This window comes from Solenopsis invicta, chromosome 1 (assembly GCF_016802725.1).
Source record: "Solenopsis invicta isolate M01_SB chromosome 1, UNIL_Sinv_3.0, whole genome shotgun sequence".
Classification (NCBI taxonomy): domain Eukaryota; kingdom Metazoa; phylum Arthropoda; class Insecta; order Hymenoptera; family Formicidae; genus Solenopsis; species Solenopsis invicta.
This window is the reverse complement of record NC_052664.1, coordinates 23,110,188-23,130,464: the sequence shown is the minus strand read 5'-3', so window position 1 is coordinate 23,130,464 and position 20,277 is coordinate 23,110,188. Positions and strand designations below refer to the sequence as shown.

Genomic DNA, 20,277 nt, shown 5'->3' with positions numbered 1-20,277 from the left:
AAGTAGTATAACGATCAATTTTTTGAAGTTAAAATAGTATGGAGCTAGATTATGTAATGTATACATCAATCTTCATCTAAAAAATAAACGAGAATTCAATGTATGTTCTTTGCAATATTATCGTAATATCACAGACAACAGAAGAAACAAATTGAATAGAGTGACAATTATTCTCTTTCAATTTCTTAAAAATTTTGTTTTTTACTCATTGCATGATTTTATTACAATAATAATAAAACATGCACTTAAAACGTATTTAACATTAATTAGCTAAGTATAATACATTTTTCTATATTTTAGCTTTGAATATAATAAAATAACTGTTAGAAAAAAAGCTTGTTTCGTAGGCATATCATAGTACAGTAGTCTTCTTAAATTTGGCCCCTCTAATCTTTGCATTCCTTCACACGTACTTTCACAAACACTAATATCATATCCCTTCCTTAACAGAATACCCTCACCACAGCACAAGTCTACCAATCACCGTGTACTTGCGCGAGCAAACTTATTTAAGAATTATTTTTATAATTATACAAATTAAGAATTTTCAGTAAACTTTAAATAAAAGATTTTTAAGTGTGTTAAAAATTATTATTATAAAATTACAAAACGTTATACATTGTATAATAAAAATTTTAATTATATTTTATATCGAATTATCAATTACTTATATTTAAATATGAATGAAAGTAATATAACTAACTAAGATAAATCATTTAGTACAACGATAATTTATTGGTCAAATGGAGTATTGAAATTACGCTTTTCTACACTCGAAAACACATGTTGGCTGCGCAACCAATGCGGTTCGATAGTGATAAACGAATTGTCCGCTGAATTTTAATTAAAACGTAACACACGGCATAACGACATTAGCTTTTAGCACGCACTCATTTTGGTATACAGCGTTCAGTGGAGCAATTCGATTTATGCAGAATATATCTCAACAATTGCTATATTAATATATAATGTATTATTTTTTATCAAAAACAGGAAAAGCTCATCTTGGAAAAAAAAATAGAAAAACTGTTTTCTTATTTAATAAAAAAATTGTTAACAAGCCAATCTTTTCTTGTTAATTTCTTATTCTTCTTAATTTCAAGTACTGTATTAAAAATATTAACAAACGGAAAACAAAATATCTCTTAAAAATTTGAAAAAAAAATTAACTTAAAAAAACAATTAAATTTCGATGGAGAAAATATCATTTAAAGGATAAAAAATGCTACTCGATTCAACAAATATGAGTGTAATACTCTATACAGTAATTTACTTTGGGGCACGCATATTTTGCGCTTGAAAATCCTATGAAAATTGTAATAAAATGGGTTGCGAATTGGCCGGCTGTTGTAAATAAATAAATTCAACGAAGCGGATTGACTGCTCGAAAAAAGTGGATCGCGCTGATTGCAGTCATGCTGCAGTTTCGCGCCTATATTGCGAGCAAATTCAACGGAGAGGTGTTTATATAACTGGGACAGAGAATTTGACTCGGGGTCTTCTATATCCCTCTTCATGTCTTTCTATCGACATATTTGTACGATTTATGATAGATGTGAAACAGAAAGATTTGTGGAAGTTGACTTTTTAATTGCGACGAGTCCATTAATTCAAAGATATACGTTGTTGAATAACAGAGTGATATATTAAAAAATGGAGGATCGCGAAATTTACAATGTAATATTTCTAATAGTATCTTTATATAAGCATAACATAATATGTCATTGTGTTTTGTAATGTAATATATATTATTTATCTTTATATTATTAATTTTCAATTCAGTATGAATGTAAATAATATCATTGTTATTCAATTGATGTCCCGATAAATACGTTTGATACTTTTTCATGAATTATTCGATTTAAGAAAGAAATTTCGTTTCGTCACGGATATAGTATTAGAAACAATACAAATTTGTTTTAATTTTTCTGCATAAGACTTTTCCATGTGAAGATGTTGCAATAGCAGAGAAAGTCGTTGAAATGTTCATTATCGACCTCATGTCGAAATAAAGAACAGTTGAGTCAAGTCTCGTAGTAATACCTGCGTGTGTGTTATAAACTAGGACGTTTACACGTAAAATATGTATAAACTGCATTACGCGTATACGATATAAATTATGTAAACTATGTTTCATACGTCATCTATGTAAACAATTAATAATCAATGCATCATGAAAGATTCAGATATCATCAAAATTAATAAAAATTATGTTCCACATTTTTTTGTATTTTTAATATTATATATTTCTATTGTATTAATACTAAAATTAAATATATTTACAATTTTATAATTTAATTATTTCTTCTGTAGTGTGTTATTTCCAATTTATAATAATTTACATTACTTGTATCGTTTATATGAAAAGGATTCATGTAAACATAATGTAAACAATACATAAATAATCCATCTAGACATAATCTTAAAATTTATGGCACAACTCTGCTGTAAACTACCGTGACGCTCATTTAAATTATGAATGAGCTATCTGCCGAAAACTTTAAAACGTTATAACTTGATAAGAATTAATATAACGATATAAAAATAAGAACATCTGGGGACGACATGCACAGAGAAATTGTCAGTCCATCGAAAATTTTTTAGAAGATTAAAGATGTTACTATGTTATTTATTATTTCAGTGCTAGTATAAATTGAAAAATTTAAAAATTTGGAGACAAGAAAAAAATAGCTAATAAATCTTGTTTCAATAAATAAATTATTAGCACACGTGAAGTTTTCATTTTTTTCAAATTTAAATTATTAAATTACAACTTATGTATAAAATATATGCAAAATTTAATGAAAAGAGATTAGAATTTCTTATTATTGCTAGACAAAACTTTGATGATTTTTCATTATCGTTCCTTTTCCTAACTTCATCTTTAATTTACACTTCCTATTTCGAAGGAAAGACGCTTCACGACTATGTACACACACACATATATATATCTTACTATTGCAATCCATTCCAAATCTGTACGCGGTTGCGGTTGCACAGCAATCTGCTGTAGAGAGACGAAAGTAGCCTCCGGGTAAAACTAATGAGCCGCGCAGGAACGATTTCCGCGGCCTAATTTGGCGGCCGTTCATGATAGCCGCGGTAACGTATAAAAATGAGAAGGAGTACGTAGGAGATGAGACTCGATGGTGTGATAACGTGCAGCCGCATTGCGGCACACGATCCACCATGCTTCGAGTCGGTTGCATCGCCGAAGCGGTCGTACAGACGAACTCTCCCGCGCTTGAACCTTTCTCTTCCTCAGTCGTGCTAATATTACTACGACTATCGCGAACTACCTCACTGCGTCACTTATTCGCACAACCACTATCGTACGATAGTGAATCTGCATATTTGGCCCGAAATGTGCTCTCTAAATGTGCGGAACGCGTCAAGGTAGGATTGATGCCTCGCGTTAAAAATGCATTTACAAGGTGGATTTCTCGATGACGAAATCTCGTTTATTCACGTGGTCTCTCAAGAAATCGTTCTATGATGACGAAGAATATATAATGCAAATGTGTAAAGAAAAGAGGAAGGAGTTGTGGAATATCATTTTGTTTTTTGACAATAACTCATGGTCAGTAAATATTAACGCAATGCAATTTTAATCAATGCCAGTTTATTAGCCATAGAATTCTACTAATCATTCTATAAATAAAAGTTTATCGGGTAGAACAAACGTAATTTACAATTTACTGAAGAAGGAAATAAGGATGCTTTTGTGAAATCGCAAAGGGATCGTGGACTACTAACAATTCATGTCATGAAAGGCACTTTTATATTCAATAATATTTGAAATTCACATTCAAGGCCTTTAAGTTAGACTTCAAGTTAAAAAATAAATATGCAACATACTTTTCAAAATTACGTACAGAGTATACATCTGTAAAAATTTCTGCTACCAGCAAAATTAAAATTCAATTTTTTATAAAAACGCAGCGAACACTAATGACTAATAATCATTCTACAATATTTAAATAAACTGTAACAAAATAATTTTAATGCTCTTAGAATTTAACGTAAATTGTATCATGATATTCCATCCCTCCGAATATATTCCACGACTGCCGTCATTCTTCTACATTTGAACAACCATACAGATGGCAAATTTTTTAACCCATTAGCATATTATTCTTACGCGATGTGATACTACATTTTACAAGAAACATTAAATAGCATTACACGAGAAATTATGCAATTTAGCGTAATAAAGATTAAATATAAAATTGTCATAAAAAAACGTTAAAAGTAAAATACATTAATATATTAATATATTATACAATAACAAAACTATATTAATATAATTCTAAAGAAGAAATTAATGAAATAAAATAAAGGGAACATTAGTATTATATCGATATTATTACATTTCACATTTTCAACCGCATGCTAATGTTAAAAAAATATTTGAGTTTAATAAAAAATATAAAACGTGCAATAAAATTAAAAAAAAAATGAAAACAGTCTCTCTTTCTCTATTTCTACCCTCCCCTTCTTCATATTTTAATCTCGACTTTATATAAAAGAATAGAGTACGGCTAATAATTTCATCAATCATAAATAATATAAATTATTTACAATTTTAAAATGTTACACATCACTTTTAATTAAAATTAGTAAAAAAAATACTTGTCTCTAATTAGAAAACTATTTTCACCTTCACTTTCTGATAAAACGAACAATATTCTTCTTGTACTTTAATATTAATATTGCTTAAATATCAATTCATAACCTAACATCTCAAGTAGCCATTTGACAATGACATCTCGATGATTCTGTGAAATCTTCATCTTGTTATTACATGCGATTTCTGCAGTTCGCTGATTAATGGTTGTGCACGTGTTGACATATGTATTACGCGATGTGCAGCTGTTCACCGCGCATGTAATATTCAACGTACTTGTTAATTGTTTCAAAGTATCTGTAAGCTTTTCAACCCATACACTCATTGAACATCGGAACGATTTTGTCGACGCAAAATGAAACGAAAAATTACGCGAAAAATAGAGAGGAAGAAATGCAACGTCGTTTTTCAGCTCATAAATGAATAGAGTATTAATGAGGGTGATAAAGTAAAGAGTTTTTTTTTACTGATTCGCGAAATTGACTTGTAATTTTGAAAAATACTAATATGATTTTTGTGTAAAATGTGCTTAACGAAGCTAGATGAGAAAGAAAAAGACCTCTGATATCTTTTATTAGTTACAAATAATCGGTATTAATTAACACAAGTATGAAAAAAAGCAAGTGAGTCTGATAAAACTACGAAGAATGATATCAAAGCGGCTTAGCTTGTATTTATATAATATTAATCCATTTCTCACTTTACGTTATTGCCTTTTCTATATAGTACACAGTTAATCGGCTTATGTATTATGACCTTTTTCAGAGATTTTCTATTAAAAGTTAACAAAATACAATACAAAATCAAATAGAAAAGCTAATAAAGGATAATGAGATTAGTTTCTCTACTTGGTTTACGATTAAGAGTCTTTTTCATATTAAATTTGTATAACAATCCATACTCTTGCTTTGTAAAATGATCAGAATTCTAGTTAAATTTGCTGCAAATCAAAGTTTGAAAGTAACATAATATGCATTGTTACTGGTCAGAGTAACAATTATAATATTTAATCACTTAGTGCGACTAACAGAACGTCGAGACATATATTCTCTCACGGCCTGCTACAATCTTTTAAACTTCCATGCATACATTATCCTTTTCATGCAATAAACGTATCTAGATAATCATTTAAAGACTACTTTTTTTAGAAAAAGTGTTGTTAAACGATTGCCACTTGATATTATAAATTTTATAGAATTTAAGAAAAAAAAGCTATAAACAATTATTTTATAATAAACGTAATCAGAAGGACAATAATACTTTTAATCAAATAATCTTTTAATTAAAAGAAATTGTAATTATCTATCCAAGTTATTGATTAAATTACTATTACATCTTTTCTATAGGATAATTAAGATTTTCCAATTTTCCGGGTGTTTAGATCCGTTTTCTCGCTCGAGTTGCAATTTTTGTGCAGACAATACGAAAGCTTGAAACAAAAACTGTTCCCTAATGTCGTTGGAGCTTAAACAATTAATATTTATCCACCTATCGCGAGATGACGAGTAACGAGATACGAGCGCGTAATATGAGGCGATCTGTAATGAATTGAATCCTCACACACACACACGCGCACACGCACACACACACACACACACGCACGCACACACATTCAAACACACACAAACATACACAGGCTGACTTCCTCCAGGCACACAATTAGGACAGAATAGGTAAATAGCAATTGGTGAATGAAACGAGGCAGGTAAAGAGGTGGGCGTATGGAGAACGACGCCGTTATCTCTTGTATTAAACGGACTCGAATTCGCTATCGATCGTGGCTTGTCGAATTAACTCACGGTTCGCATCGGTATGTGTCTACGTGCATATGCATATGTGTATTCGGTGTTCGTGTTTGCAGTATTTCCGATGCCTCCAAGCAACAAAATTATATTCAGGTGTCGAACAGATGGGTAAGAGAGAGAAAGAAGATTAATTATCAGCACTGAAGATAATTTACACAACTGTTAAAATAATGATTGCAATATATGTAGTCTTATGCACATTATGCATTATAATTCATTGCAGATATTTGTTGCATTACTGATGTAAAATTGCCAATATAATAATTATTCTTACTTTATCACATTATACGTACAATAATCGTATTATTAAATTAAATAACAGGTATAATTAACTACAATCAAGAAGATAACGTGTACATAATTGTAAGCTGTTAATTATAACTATAAAAAAATGTTTTTCAAGAAATTAAAACAAAATTGAAAAGTTTCCGTGAAAATTAAATGCTTTGTGAAGATAATAATGCCCGATATTATCAATAATTTTTAATAATTTTACATTAACAAGCGTGTCTGTGTTGCTCGTCAATATTCCTCACAAACGTAGCATTGCAATCGCTACGTAATATCGCCTGCATTTTCAATTTAAAACGTATCAAAAAGTGAATTTGTATTGTGCCTCGCGGCACGCAGAAGATCGGTGACGTCAATCAGCGTATACTAAGAAGAGGTGATTCGCAAAATGCAATTTGATTTGATTTCTCGGCGCAAGATGATACGCGCGCCGCCACGCCGCCCGGTCAGAACGAAGATGACTGAAATACAGGTCGATCGCGTCCAATTAATCGCAACGGCGATACATATGCATGCGCGCGTACGACCCTGGAATAACGTCCGTCCTCACTATCGTCTCGCGCCAGTTATGTATTTATGCAACGACATTTATGTGCATACGTCCAAAACACGCTTGACGATACGTACATACACGCACATACGCACATACGCACGCACGCACGCACGCACACACGCACGCACGCACGCACGCACGCACGCACGCACGCACGCACGCACGCACGCATGCGACGGAACATTATATCTCGGCCTTATCGCCACGTCGAATATGCGTAGGAGAATTCACGCTGATAGCTTTTAGCTCGGCGTAAAAAGCACGCGCGATATAATTACATCGCAGAACACTCAGGATATCAGTAGAATTACATTCGTTCGTATTTCCTAAATTTATTTTGCTTTACGAACAACGAACGTATATGTATATAACGCAATTAGCTCCTCCTATTTCAGAGATTACTTTAGCAGGACGTCGCCATTATAGCGCGATCGCAATCATCCGACGCGCAACTGATCGCGTCGGCGGACAATAATTTGCCGTGGTATTTGCCGCAAAACGCTGCAGATTTCCTCAGGGAATTGAGACCTTTAACGATTACAATCGCTCCCGCGTGAGAGCTTTAAGATCACATCGGCCTCATCGGCCAATCTATCAGCTTAGCGTTTGTTACATCTATACGGGATGCGTACCAATTATCGACTAATTACCGGCTGTACCAAATGGACCATATAAAATGTAATAAATGCGTTTTAAACCGAGTGATCGATGAGATCTTTAAACCGATTAAAGTCAAAGCATATTAAAGGCAATTTCATCAAAATCATAAGCATATATATCTCGTAAAAACTGCGAAACTCGGCAATTTAAATGCATAAAAATTTAAAATTAAATCGTTGAATGTGTTTAAAATATTAATGATTGATAAAAAGTGTTTACCGTTACCATTTGTCCCTAAAAGGTATAAAGGTATTTAAATTTTAACTAAAAGTTACCATCTCTGCTATTGTACATGTATGTACGTAAAAAAAAGAGATTTAAAGAGAACGAAAAAATTCGATTATTACGACTAGCAGTATTGGCGTGGATTATCCATGTACACGTGATCCCGATTAATCAGATCCGAATTCCAATTAATCATGTATGTTGGCCAAAAGCAATTGCGCAATGCGCAAAAGCGGCGCCGGCGATTTCAATCGGCCGATCTGAAATCGATTCGTTTCGGCGCCGAAGGTAATCGTGCCTTCTAAAATTTATTACGTTATTCGGTCGTTCACTAATACGAACCGTACTTGCAATTCTTACCGATTGCTTTTTCTATGTACTTTTGGATAATAAACTTAAATGATATTGAAATAAAATACTAATACTAAAATTTTGAAATATGCCGATTGAGATTCATACTAGAAAAGTATGAAAAAATATATCACCAGCAAAGATGTAAATGTTATTTAGCAAAAGCTGTGGTGAACAAAATGGTGAACACAAAAGTCATACAGCCAGATAAAAAATCTACAAGCCAACATTTAGAATAACAATATATTTATTTATATATATTATTACAAGTCTATCGCTTTCATATGAAGCCACGCGACATCCCATCATACGGCCTATACAGTATAAAATATAGAGTAGTAAAACGGGGAGGAAATCTTCGAAGATCTAAGCCCTAATCAGATCCTATCGAGTGGCTATCGCTTTCACGCCACTCACCACCCCAAGAGTTGAAGATTATTTGCCAATATTTCAATACAGAAATTCACCGATGTCAATGAGCTTCTGCTCCATCTCTTGATACATCTATATAAATACATTTTTAATAAAAGTAAATAAATCCATACAGTATCGATTGTTACGTAAATTTTTCAACTTTTCGCATTTCATGCAACTTTTAAAATAATTTTGCAAAATGTCGTATAAAATTTTACAATAGAAATGTTTCTCAAATCTATATCACGTGCAATAAATTCTCAAATAAAGCTTTCTAAAATTTTCAAGTTAGGCAAATTTTCTTCTTAAGTATGTTAACAGCAGCAGGTTCTTGATAATGAACATTTCTTGATCAAACATTTGCTATCCGAAATGTTACGCAAAAACAAATAAACAACATCCTTGATATTTTTGAACAAGTTCTACGTTAATGCTCTTGCCGTCCGTATTGGTGTATTGTATTATCGATCTCTTTTGTTTATGTATTAAGTTATAGTTTGAGCCATGTTACACTTTAGCTTCACTTCAATTTTAAGCCATCTTCAGCGGTCAACAAGTTTATAATAGAGTTCGTTAATGATTTATTATATTTTAATATACATACAGTTTTTATAGTATTTTTATAATAAACTACATAATGTATATTAAGAGAAAAAAAGTTTCGCGACCCCTCAAGAAGTTGCGATCCATAATTTGCGCACAGTTGATTCAATACATTTAAAAATAATACCCAATGTTAAACGGCTACCGTTCGTTAATTTCTCACATAAGAATCGCAGAATCACTTTTCAACAATGTTCAACAAGAGCATTCGAAAATCAAGTTACAATTCTACCTATAATATAAGAGAGGTACGAGGAAACCTGGATTAGTTAGTTTCGGAGATGAATCTAAATGTCTCATCTCGGATGCAACTGATGTACGGCCGTTTGTCTGCAGGCATAATGGATAAGCGTAACATTATTAGCTATCAAAATTAATGAACGATATAGTATCCAAGCTAATCTCTCGCTTAAATACGCACTGCACGTCGCGATGAGAATCGCAGACGCTGAACAGATGACGTAATCAACGATGGCGTGCATTCTGCATTTCTTACGCAGATCTGTACAATTTAGCCCGTCGCACAAAGAGATGCTGTAACGTGCGGATACACCTTTCGCATAGCGAGTGTTGGAATCTGCCGTTAACGTGATGAGAAATTTTTATACCTTCTCGACAAACTGATTAGGAATTATCGAGATGATTGGAGTTTATTAATGTTCGCCCGCGCGTCATTGTAATCATTCGTGATTTTAGTATGGTAATTCTAATGCGGAAGTATCGCGAGATAATCCGCTTGAACCCATCTTATTTCGTGCTGTTCATCGTCGTATTAAAACGACGACGTCAGGTCATCTTCCAACTGGATATTAAGTCCACCTCGTCGACTTAATGGTGCCGTTAAAAGCGCTTTACGGACACTCGCGTTTTCGCTCCTATCTTATACACGCACCTCTCTCTTATAATCACCGCTCATAAACCGTAAATTGTAGCTTACGAGGGATACGCGGAGATGCGAGCAATAAAAGTATATTAACGAATCTCTTAATGTTGAACGACGATCCGATCACGCTTAAATGTGAAAATCGCGGATGTGTAGCTTTGTTTTACAGTATACACTTGCTGAGAACACCTGAGAACACTGATAATTGCAGCACGTGCCATAGTGCGTACTTGGAGGCGTTATCGGCGTTCTAACACGTTTGCTTTAACTTGGCAAAGGACGCTTGGATATAAGTAGCAGGGAAGCTTCTTGCAAATGGGGGAGGAAGGGGAGATACTTAATATAAGATGTCTTTTTTAAGAGTTCAAGTATAAAGCGGAAAATAGAGAGAAAAGAGTCTCTTTATACCTTATTCCTAATAATATTTACTCATGTGTGTATATATAAAAAAACATTGTTACTTAAAATATAAAGGATAAAAATATGTAATTAAAAAAATATGAAAGAATAAAGGTAGGACCAATAATTACAATGATAAAAAGGAACATTATTTTCCATTATTAAAGTCAATAATCCTTCAAGATTGTCAATAATGTAAACTGATGTAATAAAAAGAAAGCAACACAAGCAGATTTTAAACTTAATTCTTTTCTTCCGTTTCTTTCCACACGCTTGAGCACACATTTTACATAGAGAAACCATTATTAACATTCTGATTATCTTTATCATTTATTCAGAACTATATATATATATATATATATATATATATATAGCATTTATTTTAATTTTCAGAATATCTCCCAAGAGAAAAATTGAATAAATTTCCTCCTTTTTTCCGAAAACCGGGACGATTCTTAGTTATACCAGAATGCAACATTTGGTGGATGCTGTTGGAAGCGGCGGTGACGACGTCGGCGGCGTCGCCGCGTGCCGCAACGGAAAGCCGTCGCATCCGTCGGCCTCGCGCGCGCGGACGTGCCTTGAGAACGGGGAGCTGAATGGGGGATGCATTTCTACGTACGAGAAGTCGCGCGCGCCCTGCGCAGAGGGGATGGTGTGGCCTGGTTTCATTGAACCGCCTGCACCGCGTACAACACCTCCGTGCCGTACGGCGGCCCCCGCAATCCCGCGGCAACCCCCGCGCACCCCATGATCCCACCCGCGAATGTTCGCAGTGCGGAGCGGTGCGCTCGCGACGTCGAGGGCAGCGGTCGGCGGAGGGCCGGGGGGTGACTGGGCCGGGTGAGTTGAAGCTATGCATAGCCCGCGACGGGCTATTATAGGTCGCCGTTTCTATAAATAGAACCTCGGTCGTCCCCACCAGTGCCACCGACGCCGCAGCTCATGCGGGGCTCCGCGGCGGCGACGACGACGACGGCGGCGGCCATAAGGGACGGTCGGTGTACCATCCCGGTATATAAAAGTTTATAGCTAAATATACAGCCACCCCCGCCCGCGCTCTCGCGATCCAACCACCGTCGTCGCGTTTCTGCCGCAGATCGACACGCTCTTGAAAATATATACTCTTTACCCTCGACAACTTTGTCCACTAAACGTGCAGCCAGGATACAGTTGCACAGCTTCGCTATGCTTAGACAGAGTTTGAAAATTCAGATCATTTTTCGTTGCTCCAAGGAGCAAACTTTGCAATTGACGCGATAGATGTAGGGTCAGACGTGGGAGATTCAGATGGCACATTCTTTTTTTATTAGGATCATCCCCTTGGGGTGGTTTCGCTTAATATCTTTTCTAAAAACACTTCTAGATATACAAAAGAAGAGATTTAGATCTGACATGTTAGAAAATGCTTAGAAGAAATCTCTCGACTTTCGCATGAGACGGGCTGTAATCATACGCTGCCGCTGTTGCTGAGGAGGGATGCGATTCGAGCCACGTCAGCTATGAGATCAGGTTTTTGCAGCATCCGAGTTTCGTTGGAAGCGGTTTGCGCGATACACCACGCTTCCGTTCTTGCGACCACAGACGGTTTTCGCATGAGCTCATTTATGCAAGGACCAGCTTAGTGGACGTAATTCCTTCTCTACGAGGCGAAACCTCTAGATTTATCCACCACTCGAGGACTCTTACGTCGATACGTTGTCTCTATAGCGAAAACTACTCCCCATCTCCCTCCCGTGTGCTTCTATCAAGCGCTATTCTATTTTCTTTGAGTTTGTGGAGAACCTTTCGGAAACGTCAACCGTGTCAGCCTTAAGACCAGCGGTTGGCGCGGTTGCACGGTACAATGTGTTTTCGTTTGCTGCAACTTCAGAAAGCTTCTTTTTAATCGTACTATTAAACTGTATTTTCCTGTCCACCAAAATCTCTGTCCCTTTCAAGAGAACTTTAATAAACTCTACACTTACTCTGACTTTATTTCGAATACCACAATTCCTTCGAATATTTGGCTCGATGAAATTTGAAATTTTCATGTAACGCTGTATACATTGTATTCTGCGCAAATTGAATCCAATGGAAAGCGCACGTTGCATCGTTGACGTTAATATTAACGATGATTATCAGTTATTCGTTTAGCAAACGAATAGACGTGATGTAGGTGTGATGTATGTAGGACGATCTCTTGTTTACATTTATGAACATATGAGAATAGACTCGCGTGATTACCTCGCCCTTTTCGTAAGTCGCGTCGAATGTCAAACAGAGACCTGATATATTAATTAAAATATTGCACGAATAAGCGTAAATGTAAAAAAACAAAATGTATATTTCGCGTAAAAGAACACAGATGTATTAACTACGTCGCTTTAAATTAACATTTAAGTTAATCAAGTTATTTAAGAATGTGTGTGTGTCATATCTTAAAGTATTATTCAAAATTTTAAAATTTTACAGATTGTTCTATTATGTCTTGAGTATCCCCTTTACAATTTTTTTTTTTTATACATAATTCTCTTATTGGTTTAAAAGTTATGTAATTTTTTGTTTAAATATTCTTGATTCTAATGTAAAATCGCGTTTGTAGTAACTTCATAAAAAAGTAGCATTACGAATTAAATCAAAATTTTTACATATATTGATAAAACTCTAATAAATATTCATAAAATCCAAAAGTTTATTTAGAGCCACTTACTGGTTTAAAAATTACTTACTTAATATTATAGCAAAATAAGGTCTTTCTCGTTAAATCAGCCATTATAAGCCAAGCTGTTTATTGTTTTCTTCTTTGCTGTTAATTTTAAATCCAAAATTCGAATATTAATAACCCAAATTTTCTCGTTGAATAGAAAAAAAACAATAATAAAAAGATTGTATAGTTTTAAATTTTGATAATTTTTAGCTGGTATTAGAGCCAAAACAATCTTAAAAGCATTCTTTTAAAAATAATTAAGGAACAAAAGATTCTATTATTTATAAAAAAAAGTTAGTTCACTCTATTGCAGTTGCTTACAGCAAAGAAGTTGTTACATATTGTAATTCAATATTTAAATTAGTCAAAGTTTCATCAAAATTTTAATCAAATAACCACATAAAATAAAAATTCGAGTTTCCGTTTACCCTTTACAGATTCTAATTGTACAGTAGCACGCACACTGCTTTTCTCATTTAATTCTTATTACACAAATGAAGCTATCCCTATTTTGGGATATATTTCCCATTTACGTGTGACATACATAACACACGGAGCTGATACTAATTGAAACTAACAGAGAGTACTATTCTCTATCACGTTAGTGTCTAAGTATAAATTAAACGGCAGTACAGAACTGAGATCAAATACAAATAGAATATAACGTGACGTAATAATATAATTTAAATATAACTCGATTCATTTACATTATACGGCAAAGAATAAAAATGTACACTCGTTTATAATTATAATATAAAAAAGAAGAAACAGAAGAAACGTTCATTACCTTGACTGTCTTTAATTATCGTGGAAGAATTTATGTTGCCATTTTCTCTCATGTAAACCAGCAATTAATCTTTCTTTACAAAGTTAATTTCTTCCCGGTTACAGTTTTAAGTTATTACCTCAGTTAATTAAAAATTTATTTCAATAGTTATTTGAGAAGTTTACTTATCTGTTACATAGAATGTACTCTCTCGATATGGGGAAAGTGTCAGGTATATTTAGCGGCAAATCATGGACCTCTGGCATTCCTCTCCCTTCTTTTAAATAACTACAGAGAGTTTATAGGATGGGACCAAGATAGTCACCCCAAAATACCCACGTTTAGAAATAAATATGAAGCATCGTCATAACTTTAAAATGACCAGCAAACAAATACTATATCATTTATTATGAAAACTGGTTCGTGTGGAAACTTTATTCTCGGATTAGCATGTGACAAGAAAATTTATCCAAGAGAAAGAAACAGAAAGAGGATAACGGGCGATGACGCATTATCCAAAGAAACAAGAAACAGGCTTTGCCAACGCAAATCGCGTAGCGCAAAAGTTTTAATCGGCGATCAACCGAACCGAAATTCTCCCCGGATCAAACAAGATAACGATAGCGATATCCTAACATTTAATGTATTGATCAACCGAGGAGCAATAAATAGAGGCAGAGCGAGGGGTGCCGTGAGCCTGATTAAACTTCATTCTCCGCTAATAGTTTATAAATAGGCATCTTTTTTTTCTTTGCCTTCCATGCGGTCACGATGGACGGGAGAAGTGTGCTCCTGGAACGAACGTCCTTCCATTCCGCTGTCCTGCCTCCTCGCCTACACCTCGCCTGCCGACCTCGTCGACATTTTCCGATATTTCCCAGCCGATTTTCCCAACGCGCGGCGCCGACATCGGCGACGTGTTTTCGCAGGAAATTGCGTATCGACACTTTTAATGGCGGCTGTTATTTGATGCTCTTGAATGCGGAGATTTTAAACGCTCGATGATGTTGAAATCGTGGCGATGATGAAAACCGATCCGTTATGCATTAATTAAAGCGATCGAAAGATGTACGCGCATTCAATAGTTATTAATTTTACTCTTACGTAATTCTATGAGCAAAAGTTTATTATGGATGCTGCGTGATCGTCATTTTTGCAAATATTTCCTTTTAAACGATCACAAAAGAATTGTTTTTATTCTTGCCGTGCAAACTGCTAGCGAAATGACATTACCATGTATAAAACTGAGATTAATTGAATAAAATGCAAATATGCAAATGCAATAATTGCATCAAGTATCGCGTAAAATAAGCTTCGAACATCATCTATCTCTTTACAAAAAATAATCTTTCAAAACCACAAAATGATTGATACATAACGCTATTACATAGTATATTTAAAAATAAATATATTACTATTTCAAGCTGCTATGAAAATATCATCAATTTAATAAATACAATAAATATAAGAAACGCTTTAAATTCAAAGAATTTTAAACAGCATATTATTAAAATAAGCCACATTTTTCTCTCTCTCTCTCTCTCTCTCTCTATATATATATATATATATATATATAGATATATATATATATATATATATCTTTCTCTTCAGAAATAATTCATTTACTACCTAAAATACCTATTTTATTATTCACTTATTTATTATTCGAAAGTTAGTATTATTTGTTAGCATTTCTATAATGAACGATGAACTTTGAAATGTCACGGAGCTTGCACACGTGCTTATAGAGATTCTTTGTTTCTATCCCGCACGCGGGCCCCGCAAATAGCCGTGTATAGGGGCGTAGGTCGGATCGATCGCGGGGTAAAAGTGAAAGGACGCCCCAAGGGGTGGCCGAGAGGGCTATGAAATCGAGCATCGAGTCGGCCGATTCAAGAGAGAAAGAGAGAGAGAGAAAGACCGAGGTCACCCAGGATCGCTTGTTAGAAAAGAAGCGAAGCGTCAAAAATTGAGGCTCCCGGAAGACCGATGCGCGAAGATAGAACATTTCATTTCCTAGATACGTCTTTCCTAAACCGAGATACGTCTCTCTTAACCAGATCAAATTGAAAGACAATTTTACTCTTCTATATTCAATTATCATTTACCTGAAGTACATAATATTTAATATAATCTCTTTTCTTATTTGATCAGTAAACGTTTGATTTTAATGAAAGCTTTGAATCTCCATTTTCTCCTCGAGATTTCTCGGGAAATACGTTATGCGTAAAAATATCCGATATACGACAAAATTTAAATTTCAAAGAAAAACAAGATTTAAAAAAACGTAGAATAAGCCTTACTATTTAAAGAATTATATACATCTCTATTTAAAGATAAAGATGAAGATAAAAGCTATTGTTACGCACACCAATGATAAAGAATATCAAAAGATAAAAAAAATATAAAAAAATAGTAAAAGTCTCATCTTAGTGATGTATTAGTTAATACAACTAAATAGGTTCATATAAAAAGCATGGTTGCGTTAATATGACTATTCAAAGAACGGAATTCTTTTTGTAGCAACTTTTTTTTATTCTTTATCTCTTGCTATAATATTTTAGTTTTATTACAAAAAATATGCAATTAAGTTAATTAGATGTCACTGCAGTATTATTCCTAATTAAATCTCAGTTCAATTGACGACCGATAGTTATTCCTAGAAATTTCTATCAAACATTATTTATGAGATCATGAAAGAAGCGTATCCTATATGAAGGGGATTGGTAAAAGATGAGGGCAAAATTCTGGATTTTCTCGCAAGAGATCGTGTGCGGTTCGTACCTTCGCGACAATCTAGTAGATCTCGGCGACGGATGACGGCTTATATCTCGACTGCGTCATTTCACTGGATTCGATTTCGCCGGTAAATCCAAGCAGATGATATCGAGACACAAGGGAAATGGATGAAAATGTTTTAGCGAACAAGGAGGGAAAACGTTGACCAAACAAAATTTTCGACCTAAACAGGACGCTATTTATAGTCCTTATTCCATTCTTATTTCATCAACTTAAGTAATGTGTTAAGATGCCAATACGGCTGTGATTGATTTATGACATCTTAAGAGACTGTAGTTAAAGCGTCCTTAAGTATAAAAATCGACTGTGAATATTGGCTATAGTAAATGGGTTGTCCCGCGTCATTCCTGTGTTCATTTCATAAATATAGGTCAACATACAGAGTCGCAAAGCGTATTTAAAGCGCGTTTTTAAGTAGAAACAAATGACAGAATATAATCATCATAAAGATTTAACAGAATTAAATTTAAAATTCAAACTGACGCGCAACTAGTTATGTTTCAATACAAAATACAAATTCTTTTTACAATAAATATATTCTTACCAAATTCACAAGTTTATAATATTTAAAAATGTTAAGAAACATAATTTTAAAAAATTATATTTTTTCAAAAACATAAATAAATCACAGCTAGAAACAATCGGATTAATAAACATGCTGCCTTTTCTAATTTTATACACAATAATCCAAATGTATATTAGTGTTAATAAATACAATTACTCATATTTAAAATATATGATTAATTTATTCGATACTAAGTAGTTTATTCAATATTACGCAGCAATATAAAAAAAATTTTCAAAGATTTTATTTTATCTAAAAAAAAATTTCCTCGCTGTTTTGCATTTTATATTATTTTAAATAATGTATACGATGAGCGTACGATAAAATTAATATTCTCATATCACCGTCATTTAAAACGTATGCTGCTCAAATGATACTTCACTGTGATAAGCTTTCAAAAGAGTTACGCGGTTACCACTTTCAAATCGAAAGTGATTGTACACCGCGTAACAGGATCAACTCTGTGATTTTTGACATATAGATAGATATAATCCGTTTAGGTCGGTGTGGAAGAGACACACATACTTCCCAAGCCTCGCATGAAATGTAGAGATACCTCAAAACGATATCCCATTTTGAAAATGTTCAAAAAAATATCGGAATATTCTCATAAAGACTATTATATTTAAATATAATTTTAAAAAATATTAAATTACCGTGTTATCCTCACAAAAAAGTACACCCGGCCCACGTATACTCTATTATGATGTTATCTAAACTATCATGATCATTTATGCTATAAGAATTTATTTTATAATAGAAAAAAAAAGATATTTATTCAAAGATTGATAAATTTGTTTACAATCATAAACATGCAAAATAAAATATAAATCACGTAAATTTAATTAATTTACTTTTTAACTATTAAATTTAGTTCAAAGAAAAATCAGGTATAACATGTTGTGCTAACTCTAAATTTTAATAATAAACACATAAAAGCAGATAATAAAATGTGTAAAAAAATAGAAGATATTGATCATTTCTAAAAGTATAAGGTTAAGAATTTTTATTATTTAAAGGGAGAATAAATGTCAAGAGCTGACAATCAGCTTTCAATGTAAAAACAAACAACTTAACTCCAATTTAATATTTCCTTTACGTCAAAATGTGACAATTTCTTTCAAGCTAAATAACGATTATTAATCAAAATTCATTATTCGCGAATATCATTCGCAGGAAAATTTTATTAAATTATTTCCTTTAATGAAAGCACCTCCTCGGGTGTTCGTAATTATGATGATGCAAGGGTTTCCCGGTGCGAATCTTATTGGACTGATTCTAAGACGATTCACGCAACCGTTGTCAAAGGCGATAGTGAGGCGTGTGAAGAAACAACCGCTTCTAAGAAAATATGTTCTGATTCAACTGGGACGTTTCTATTATTGGTGCGAGAACATGATAAAATGGCAAGAGATTCCAGGGAAAAAAAGACCCGTTAATGACGAGCACACAATGGAACTCGGAACAACATTGCTACTCGAGGTAACGATAGCAATTATGAGATCGTCACGCGCGTTATTAGAGTATCAATTTTTTTTCGCTTCAGACATTAGTCTTCGGACTTTTATGCAGCGTACTCATATACGAGACACAAAAGGCTGCAGAGAAATCGCGCGTCGCAGAGCAGCTGAAAATTCAGAAGCTCAACGACTTAGAGACAGAGAAGAATCGATTAATGCAACGAGTCCAGGATCAAGTGATCTTGGCGAAGCAGCTCAAAGACTTCATTGTGAATTATTCGAAACAAGTCGGATGTACGTTACCGAGTGATCCCGAGGAAGAGAAAAGCGAATAGAATGATCCGCTCGATTTAAGATAGATGCAAAAGGTCAGTCGCAAAAGAATTTTTGAATGGCATTCGTAGCGTCGTTAAAGGATTGCATTTACGTACGGCGCGAATCGCGGAGAGGAATTCTTTCTCTCTTTCTCTTCCCTCTCGTCGCAATTTCTTCCCGCGGGGTAGAATTTACCGCGTTACGTTCTCGGTGAACCGCAACCTGACGAGCGGTTCTCGTGGATCGCGGATCTCGCCAACCACACTACGACAATTCAAACTTTGCGCGAATATTCTTCCGAATACTCATCCGTCTATCGTTTCGGTTCACATTAGCATTCGTTAGCATAATGAACGTTATTTCCACTGCGCGCGTCCTCGCCCGCGTGTCTGACTCGCTGTTTGAACGAAATTTGACTTTCAGCATCAAAATCGACAACAAAAGAGAGAACATCATTAGAGGCAGGCGGTACGGAAAATGCGCGAATCGCGTTGACTTAACAAATGAAGAATAGATTATCGTACACGTTGATTTCGTGTTCACATCATGGAACATTAAATAACTCGAAAATTTACATTCAAATAGTCGAGAAGAGTAAGAGCGATGGCACATTTCTCATTATATATTTCTTCATATAATATAATAAAAATTTAATCATGAAAATGAAAAGGTCGCAAATGATTATCTACGGTTAAATTATCACCAAGAACGAATCAGCTACAAAATTTATCAGAAAATCCAAACTGAAACTGGCAGCGAAGTTCGCAATTTCTTGTACAAACGCATGCCCTAGTAAAGTTGTCTGTATGTGTGCAATTAATTCGTATAAGCGCAAGATCACTAGAGTTAAAACGATTCGCACAGGAATGTTT

General features: G+C 34.1%; 2 protein-coding genes across 2 annotated transcripts in view; one reads left to right on the top strand and one right to left on the bottom strand.

Moving 5' to 3' along the window:
- The window catches only part of LOC105193257 (two pore potassium channel protein sup-9), an 89,324-nt gene that overhangs the window by 32,417 nt on the left and 36,630 nt on the right, over nt 1–20,277 (bottom strand). The window lies entirely within an intron of this gene.
- LOC105193296 (putative OPA3-like protein CG13603) lies at nt 18,864–19,425 on the top strand. The gene is made up of 2 exons (XM_011157703.1): nt 18,864–19,112; nt 19,177–19,425. Exons 1-2 carry the CDS (start codon nt 18,864–18,866, stop codon nt 19,423–19,425), a joined length of 498 nt encoding a protein of 165 aa, XP_011156005.1.

Coding starts and splice junctions, on each gene's coding strand:
- LOC105193296 (XM_011157703.1), top strand. CDS start 18,864: ATGATGATGCAAGGGTTTCCCGGTGCGAATCTTATTGGACTGATTCTA. Junction 19,113..19,176: donor GAACAACATTGCTACTCGAG/GTAACGATAGCA, acceptor TTTTCGCTTCAG/ACATTAGTCTTCGGACTTTT.